The sequence below is a fragment of a genome, unplaced genomic scaffold, assembly GCF_019419815.1.
Source record: "Pyrus x bretschneideri cultivar Hongxiangsu unplaced genomic scaffold, Pyrus_bretschneideri_v1 Contig10, whole genome shotgun sequence".
Lineage (NCBI taxonomy): Eukaryota > Viridiplantae > Streptophyta > Magnoliopsida > Rosales > Rosaceae > Pyrus > Pyrus x bretschneideri.
Window position 1 is genome coordinate 1,598,490 of NW_025999391.1, and position 9,462 is coordinate 1,607,951.

At 36.9% G+C, this 9,462-nt stretch overlaps 2 protein-coding genes across 5 annotated transcripts; both read right to left on the minus strand.

Annotated features, from left to right (window-relative positions):
- Positions 1–311: 311 nt before the first annotated feature.
- LOC103946626 (pre-mRNA-splicing factor syf2) lies at positions 312–2,820 on the minus strand. Of its 2 annotated transcripts, XM_048564794.1 has the most exons (6): positions 2,664–2,820; positions 2,061–2,235; positions 1,924–2,027; positions 1,567–1,807; positions 817–953; positions 312–728 (listed from the first exon to the last, which is right to left on the minus strand). In XM_048564794.1, the coding sequence occupies exons 2-6, from the start codon at positions 2,194–2,196 to the stop codon at positions 501–503; spliced, it is 846 nt and encodes a 281-aa protein (XP_048420751.1). In that variant the 5' UTR covers positions 2,197–2,235; positions 2,664–2,820; the 3' UTR covers positions 312–500. The 2 variants fall into 2 exon arrangements, with proteins under 2 accessions (XP_048420751.1, XP_009355653.2); XM_009357378.3 differs by having other exon boundaries at positions 1,924–2,235.
- Positions 2,821–4,131: 1,311 nt separating this feature from the next.
- Positions 4,132–8,387, minus strand: LOC103946627. 3 transcript variants are annotated; one of them, XM_048564806.1, is made up of 7 exons: positions 8,252–8,387; positions 7,306–7,457; positions 6,591–6,731; positions 5,915–6,055; positions 5,640–5,783; positions 5,277–5,503; positions 4,132–5,154 (listed from the first exon to the last, which is right to left on the minus strand). In XM_048564806.1, the coding sequence occupies exons 2-7, from the start codon at positions 7,430–7,432 to the stop codon at positions 4,351–4,353; spliced, it is 1,584 nt and encodes a 527-aa protein (XP_048420763.1). In that variant the 5' UTR covers positions 7,433–7,457; positions 8,252–8,387; the 3' UTR covers positions 4,132–4,350. The 3 variants fall into 3 exon arrangements, with proteins under 3 accessions (XP_048420763.1, XP_009355654.2, XP_048420758.1); XM_009357379.3 differs by having other exon boundaries at positions 8,147–8,361; XM_048564801.1 differs by lacking the exon at positions 8,252–8,387 and adding an exon at positions 7,922–8,119.
- Positions 8,388–9,462: the final 1,075 nt, after the last annotated feature.

Below are 9,462 nucleotides of genomic sequence, written 5' to 3' on the forward strand. Positions count from 1 at the left end.
GTACCGTCCTTTGGAAAATGCAAATTATTCATGAATTTTAAAGCCTTTTTAAACAGGACTCAATATAGAAAGGTTTGGTTACCCATCACATGGAACCAATCTTTATCAGGTCTCCAACTGATATGACTTGTTTAATTCAAGCGCTTAAGAGTTAAGATAATGCTGATAACAGCAATTCCGTATATTCTAAAACTTTCCATATAACTGTCTAAATTCCAACCGCAATCAGACGGATACGAATTGACAGTCAACTACAATGCAGATGAGTAGATAAGAAATATCTGTTTCCACATGAAAACTTGCTACGCCACTTCAACTAGAACAAAATCTGAATATCACAAACCATTTCACCTTAGTTCCAACATGTATTCTATTATTACAATTCATCGGCACCGAAGCTGCCAGTAGCAGTAAGCCGAGGGAATCATAAGTTCCCGTCAGCCAGTTGACTTTCACAATTAGACAAACATCAAAAGGCAGTGCATTTTGCTACGTTTACCTTAGTCGGGCAATGCAGTTCCGCGCTCAAGATTGTTTTTGATTTCCAACGTGTATTTACCAAAGGCTCGCTCAATCTTCTTGTTGAAATGCTCATTGCGGTCATTGATCGAGTCAATATCTTTCTCATCGTGGAACCTCCTCCTCCTGCTGAAGGAAGCCTTCTTCTCTTCCCGATCCTTGAGTTCCTTCACCATCTTGTCAAGTTTATCCTCTGATATCTTTGGAGCCTGCACCATAAAAAATAAATTTTAGGGGTTTGAGTCCAACTTCAACAGGAGTACGAGGAACCATCAGATTTCCTCAAAAGAAAAATACCTTCCCATATTGGAGGCTGGAAGCTTCACGATAGAACTCCGGATCAGCTTCTTTCATCCTATTGTATTCTTCCAAGTCAATATCAATGTTCTTCGTCCGCTTTTTGTATGCATTGTACAGAGTTTTCTGATTGAAAACTGTCAAACAACATGTCAGCTCACATTTTGGATTTACATATCTATAAAACTACAAGAGCAAAATTGGATATCAAATTCATCTATCTACAATGTCTAGTCTTAATGCACCACAACTGGGCAATAAAGAATTGTGACGTGCGTGCAAGCAAGCATAAAAGTGAACAGTTGACAATACAATATGTACATACCCCAATTAGTATTCGGTCAAGTTGCATACCCGAAACTTTTGGAGGGGAAGTATACATACCCTAATTAACTAGAGCATATGTATAGCATAGAATCGAACAAATAGTTAATCAATCTAGGCTTCTCTAGCTCTTGCTCTTGCTTAACCCTTGGTTAAGCAGGTAATTCCTTTCCCCATACACCCTAAATATTCATATCTATTGTTCATTAATGTTAACCTAAGCCATTCCAGGTTCCATCAACAAACTTTCTCTAAAATCCTATGACAACAAAAGCAGATTGAGCTTGATAAATACAGCTAGAAGTATGTTTTGTAACAAGGGAACATGAAGAGCACATGTATTAACAAGGAACTGAGGAGAAAATCCAAAATTTTAACCAAAAAACAAAGAACAATAAATTACTGAGCAGAAATTGCAGAGCATACCATCCCAGCCAACTGGGGCAGGATCCTTTTCCCATTTCTTATATTTTTCCTCTGCCATCTCTTGCGTATCTAGCATGTATGCACTTTTCATATCCAAACCATTGGCATCTAGAAGTTTGCCGATTCTTTTCTTCCTCTCTTCAACCCATTTTTGTTTCGAAATTCCCCTGGACTCATGTCGGGGTTCCAGTCTTTTCTTTTCGGCCGTAATCTCCGTTTGATTTTGTTTCTTTGCCTCACCCTATGTAAAAGTTACAGTTAAATAAACAGACGAAAGAATGGAACAGCTTTCTATTTAAATATCTGATCAACTTTGCAACAGTGCCATCTACTTCATAAAGTTTCAGAAAACCTTACCAATTTCTTCCTCAATTCTGCCAATTTTCTCTTCCTCCCTGTTAAGTTTTGGAAGTCTCCTTCTATATTCTCCTCGAGAGGATGGGCATCATCATCATCAGCATGTTCTTGAGGATAGGCATCGCCATCATCAGCATGTTCTTCAGGATCTGATTGGATTTGAGGCATTCGAGCCTTGGCTTCGGCAATAACTGTAAAGCAATACTCGCTGCATTCATGGTATGGATTGGATGCATTTCTGCAATCCGGGTGAACTCTTTGCTCATCAGACATATTTTCCGCCCTTCGAACCTTCTATATCTTTGCTGCTACCTGAAATATATACTCAACCAATTAAACCTAGCTCCTGAAGTTCCTTTCTAGTATCCAACAAAATCCCAAAAATCCGGTGCTTTGTGCAAGACCGACCAACACAAATCAGAAAATCACAACCATCACTATGTTTGGCAGCCGAGAAAATTGAAAAGGATACAAGAACGAATAAATACTACAAGTTCTAGAAAACTAAGATACAATCAACAAAAAGTAAAGGGACTGGATGGAATTACAAAATTAAGCTTACTAATTTACTTAATTCGAAAAAAAAAGGAAAAAATTTGAACAATTTTAATGTCATTGTTTTATTTTGCTTAAACATTCATCGAATTATCGGCAACCAAACCAAATCTGACTCAACCCAACAACCTACAGAACAATGCAAAATCAAATCTGAAAGAAATTGCGAAGATAAAGGGATGAACCTGCGCAAAGATTTGATTCGATTGGCGAGCTCACTGCTTCTAGATTTAGGTTTTGATTGGGGAAAGAGGATGAAGAACAAATGGCTTAGGACTAACGCGCGAATTGGACGAATGAGATTCGAAGAAAAAGAAAATTCCTTTTTGCTTTTTTATATATTGGACGGCGGTGTGGTTGTTTTTCTGAGTGGCCCAACATGAAGAAAATAGAAAGGTTGTGATAACTAGCCCAATCAGCCCATACTCCAGCAGCATGAGAAATTTTTAGGTACGGCTACTCGTGCCACGCCACACGTCTAAAATGAGAAATTCTGGCGTCCAGTAATTGGACCACGTGTTTGTGCGGACCTAGATAAAAAATAACCCACCCATCCCCTAAGTTGTCATGCTAACTTTGGTCCTACTCCTTGTAACAATCCCTAATCTGGCATTCGCGGAGAAGGTCTTCTCCTTTAAGACACAAGGAGGCTACGCATTCTGACGATCAAAATGGGTCAATTCGAAATCTGAATGTAGGAATTCCTCTGTGTATGTCAACAATTGACATAAAATGAGTGTCTCCATGTACGAATCTTTCCATCGGCGCACAAATTTTCTACCAAAAATATATCAATATTTCAATTCGACATCCTAAAATCAAATCTCACATCCAAGTAACCCTAGAATAAATTTGACAAAATTGCTACAAGTATGATCTGATCAGATTTCTCCCCCAAAATTTCATCAAACCCCCCTCCAATGGCCTAAAATCCCACGGGACAAAAGTGTTACAAGTATGGGCTTCAGTTGTCAAATATGGCACAAACAAGAACCCTAGGAGTTTATAGGGGCATTATGCTAACAACGGCTCCTTTCTATATGTACAGCTATTTAAAGCGGTTGAGACCATTTAACTCTCATTGGAAATCCTGTATTCGATTATCTCTCCTCCCATACTTGTCTACATAAAAAGATTGTTGAAGTTTAAGACCATCTCCAAATGATAAGTCAAATTTTAAAAATAAAAATTTATTTTAGAGGCTTATGTGGCACTTTGACTTTAAAAAAAAAATTTATTTTCCACTCGATATGTTAAATGTAAAGTATTATTTATTGCATTATTTATTTTTCATAATTGTAATAAGCATTTTTAAAACAAAAAACCATAACAAAAATAATGAAAAGCACATTAATTACTAAAAATATATTTGAAATTGCTGTCACCAACAACCTTTGTTGTCAATCCACATGATGCCACATAAGATTAGCATTTCAGTTGAAAAACACTAATGATGTCTTTCTTTACCGTAATTGTTGATGTGAATTGTTTGACTCCTCATTTGGACATGCTCTAATCAAGACGATATAAACAGTAAACATCATGCACAAGGACAAGAACTACGTAAACTTTAAATGATTTATTTTTCAACTACTTTCTTCTAGCTTTCTTGTGTTCATATATATGAAGCAGAAAAAATAAAAAAATAAAAAATATAAAAGTGACATGATTCTCAAATCACCAAGTCAGTAGGGTTCTACAACCCCAGCATCCTCAAATCATTTTGAGTACAAGTACCAGATAGCGAAACCGACACGATACATCCTACATTTACTTCATAGCTACAAACATAAAAGGATGTACCAGACTATCGTTTCAACCTTCATAGCATTTTATATATGACCTACATATTACAGGTTGCAGTTGCTTGCTTCACAAGACCTTGTCCAACAACGGTTTACTCGGAAGATTTTCGACCTTGGACTTCATGTTACTAACACTGTCGCTCAAGACGGAAGATTTAAGCTCGAGCTCCCGCAGGAGGGCTTTCATTTCAGCAACTTGCTTCTTGGTATTGACAACCTCCTTTTCTTTCAGAACCAGAGCCTCAATTTGCGGTTCAAGTTCTTTCCTTGTGGATTCTAACTCACGGTCGCAGTTTGCCTTTGCTACTTCGAATGCTCGATGCTGATCGAGGAGTTCAATGGATTCTGCACATTCGTTGATCAGAAAGCGGAGCCAACCAACATCCATTCCCGAAGATTCTACATCCTTAACCATAGATAACATTTGTTTGACTTTAGGCTTTGTCAGCTCCTTAATCGGCGTTCGCTTCAACTCTTGGACTATATAACATACACACTCGAGATAATAAGAGCGCATGGCAACTGATTCCAATTGACAGCTTGCGGCTATATCACCATATTTTTCCATGATTGACTGGAGAATGGAAGAGAAACTTCCTTTCACACGGTATTTTCCCACAGAGACACTGGCATCAGAAATAACAGATCGTGTATCGTCATCATCACTATCTTCAAAAGCATGGACAGTACCTGAGAAACTAAATCTTGAGTCGAAAGCTGATCCAGTAGAGCCTTCTCCTACATTGCTGACAGTATGATTTGAATCAACTCCAGGTGAATGATTAATATTTTCCTTGTCTTCCCCATTACTGGGTGGTTCACTAGCGACGTAGATAGCACCATTCTCTCGAGGGTGTTTGGGATTTTCAGGCTGTCAGAGGGAGAGATAGCATAAGAAAGGAGTCAAAGTGATACAAAAAAAATAATAATAATAAAATAAAAACAGAATTAGTAACGAAATTGTGTGAGAGATGGGGTGGAGAAAGAGCACACCATTGTGATAATTCCAGATGGTGGCACTAATAGAGAAGACGGAACTTGATCCTTGTTGAATGAAGCATCTTTTACTTCAGCAGACAGTGGAGAATAAGATTTATGCTCACCATTCCCTATTTTAACCTCTTCCTTAATTTCACCGGATACATTGTCAAGCTCTTCAGGGCGCTTTGGTCTGGAACCAGGCCTTTGTCTGCCAAATATAGGATCATCAAACACGGAGCCTGCAATTAAAGCGGACCAGATGTTATGAAATAATAGCATGAATACGTCACCATCCATGTGTACGTCTACATGGGAGGTGGAAGAGGACTGAATAAATAAATCCACAATCTCAGGTAGAAGAAGATTTATGCTCACCATTTTCTACTTGCACTATTTCTTCAGATCGAGAATCAGAGGGATAAATTACACCTCGACCAGTTGCATTCTTAAGCTCTTCAGAGGGCTTTGGCTGAGATCCCTGCTTCCTTCCGCCTAATATAGGATCATCAAGGACACAGCCTGCAGTTAAAACACACCATAAATTATGAAAAAGAAGTGTGATTACATCTGCACCCATGAGTATGGCAGGCGAAAGAGGAAATGAATAAACACATTCACTATCGGTCAGGTGAAGGGAGATTTACGCTTACCGTTCTCTAATCTCACATTTTCCTTTGATGAAGATGACTGAGCATCTAAATGATAAATCACACTTTGGACAAGCTCCTGAGGGGTCTTTGGTCGGGATCCCTCCTTTTGTTTGCCCAATATAGGAATATCAACTATTGAACCTGCCATTCAAACAGACCATTAAAAAGGTGAACTGGGATTACAGTCCATGTGTATCATGTGCATGACCAGTGCAAGGGGAATGAATAAATTCACATTCCGGTTATTCCCTGCACAACCACAAAAGAGCTTCTCTTGCCCAGGATCTCATAGAAATTCAAATGAAACATTTGTATTCCAGTGCAGAACCTTGGGCATTCTTAAGGCAAGCGTGAAAGCAAATTATGCTTATTGCATTGTGGATTGGCTATGAATTGATGGCATTCCTAGGACAGGGGAATGAAGTGCTGTCGGTTTTCCACACCATTAAGAATGGCAATGCCATGAAAGGATAAATGAAGCGATGGTGAAACAAAAATATGTTACTTGGGAAGAGCATCTAATTGTTGTCAACTGGAAAACATTGGTTTGACATATGGAATCATTTGCAGCTTGCTACTCTATCTAGCTTTTCTATTGTTGCAGTTCAGAAAAGGGAAAATGTACATATAACTAAACAGTCTATTGAGAAGTCACCACACGAAAGCAGGGAAAAACCTGATTCTTTTTTGCCCCCACGAGGTTCGGCACCAACGGCTCTTTGGCGGAAGAATTCAGGGTCATGGTAAGGATTGGATGCTCTTTTCTCTTCAGCCCCCCTTTTTTTGTGCTCACCATATTTAAAACTGCTGCCAATATCTTTGGAAAAGAAACAAAATGAGAAAAAAAATCTAAAATCTCCAACTTATACTCAGAAAATGCTTAAAAGAAAAGACCCTTGAAGAAGAAACTTCTCAAAACCAATAATCCAAGGCAAGAAAACAATCTCGAACCAATAATTCACTACACCTCGTAAGGCCATGCTATTTTCTAATCAATCAAGACAGTAAGACACATCTTCACGGATAGATTTTGAAAGAGAGCCGCAAGCAATTCAAATTTAATAGAATTATATGAATGAACAATTGCCAATCACTTAACACAAAACACAGACCAGATAATCCAAGCAGTAAAGATATGAGCAATAAGCAATGACATGAAATGCCTGCGAAAACACGGGCGTTCACATGTTGCAACAAACCAGTCAGAATTCATATTGAAACCAAATGCTTTGATCTCGAAAGTACGAAAGCATTTTTTAATTGCGGTTAAATAAAAGTAAACTAAAGTGCTCAAATAATTCCTGAACCAGATTAGTAATCAGTTTGGTGATGTTTTTTGTGCAGGGACTAAGAGAATCCATGTTGTTTAAGAACAGAACAATAACACAAACCTGATTTCTTTTTCGTCACCTTTCGGCCCTTCCCTTCAGCAATCTTTCTCAGGCAAATTTCAGTGCATTCATGGTAGGGATTGACTACATCAACACATTCGGGGTGTATTTTTCCGATCAGAGACATGTCTCTATTGAGATCACCTACAACCCTGCAAATCATAACTCCATTAAACAATTTTGAATTTTTATTAACCAGAGACATAGAAGGTTCTGAATTTTTTTTTTTTCAAATTAACAAACTTTCCTCAAGAACTTGGGAATAATCAGCCGAGCATAAAACTGAAATCCAATAATTCTTTTCAAACCAATAAAAAAGTTTTTTTTTAATTTTTTTTTTAATAAACCATGAAAATGTACTCTCAGAAACTCTTGCAACTTCAATAAATTTTCATTTGGTTGATGATAAAACATAGAAAAAGAAAACTAAAAAGTTGAACCTTTCACAATCAGGCAAATAGCAAATAAAGCTAACAAGAATATCAACGTGCACCATGCAATTCAGTTCAATTCAATTCAACCAGTTAGCTAAGCTGCCATGGTAATCCTTTCACATGATAAGAAAACCCAAAAACTGAAATCACAACAGAAACTCAATACCATTGGACTTCCCCACCTTTTCTCAGCAACCAAACAGAGTATGAAAAGCAATCTTCAAAAACAAGAACATGCACACACCATTTCCCAAACTTTGTCATCACCAACCATAACATCATTCATAAGCATACAAATTTCAACCTTTCTAACAGACTCCCACGAACACAAACATCAAAAAGCCACCAAAACCAACAAAAACAACAACCAAAACAAAATTTTTACGGGCCAGATTGAGAGAAAAGACCTTGAATTCAATTGGGTTTTCTGGGTTTTCGGCTTTTGACCGTCTGGCGATTCAAAAAGATAAAAGGAGGCGATTTATGTGTGAAGCGCAGAAAAAAGGACTAACGTTGGGGGAAGAGCTCTCTTGTTTTGACCATGGCGATGACTAATAAGCCTTTTTTTTTTTTTTTTTCTTGAAAGCAAATAAATAAGCCGAAAAAAATTCACAGCTCTTCCAATGTCAAAACGTTTGGGTTTTCCACGTTGATTAGTAGGCAGTCGTCACGAGACAAATGCATGTGCGACCTTTTCTTTCACGAAGGCACTTTTGGTGACGATCTGGCTGACGCTCTTGTGGTTCCTACTACTATAATTATAGCCCACCAGTTTTGTGGAGGAAAAAATGAGGATTTTAGATTTAGGTTTATGTAAAGGGTTGTGACATCTACATATTATTTTTTATTTGTCACATTTTTTTTTTTTTAGTCGTTAGATCAGATAAATTAAAAAATATTAAAGACAGAAATTAATAAAGAATGTGTGAGAAGTAAGGGTATGCTTATGTAAAATCAATGACCAAAATGCGGGCCTTAAAAGGATTTTCCTTTTAAGCCTTGGTAGGCAATGCTTTTTATTTATATTTACATTTTAGGCAATTTTTTAAATAACTAGAAATTAAATTTGAATCGCCAAACGAATAAGACACTCACCCGTCATATCACATTAATAGACACAAGTTCATCGTTGTAAACCCGCCATTTTCTTAGGTCAAATAGTTCGGCACTTAGATGTTGTAAAATTATTAAACAATCAATTATCCTTATTTCTTTGGAAATACTTTTGTAATGTATCAATATAATTTTATAAGGTATACATCCACATCGTATATACAAATTTTTTAATTTTGTTTTGGAACTTTTTCAATTGACCAAAGTGTTTAAAACGACACATAATGAGTTTGATAAAATTTATAATGATCAGAGGCAATATGTACAAACTGAATTTGGGTCATAAAATTTTAATTTGAGTAAGGTATTTGTTTCCGTCCATAATAATTAAGGTAAAGTTTGTTTAGAATCCCGTTAGATTTTTTATTTTATTTTATTAAGAAACTATTGGATTTTGGTTCCCTAATTCAAATACAAAAATAACACCCCAAAAGAAAATTTCAAAGACAATTAAATATTTCAAGTAATGGTATTTTTTTTTTTTTGTATTTGTATATTTTGGCATACTTGTAACATCCCATATCGTCCAAGAGGGTGGATCCTATAAGCCTTATATGTATATTCTCATCTCTACCTAGCACGAGATCCTTTGGAAGATCACTGGCTTCGG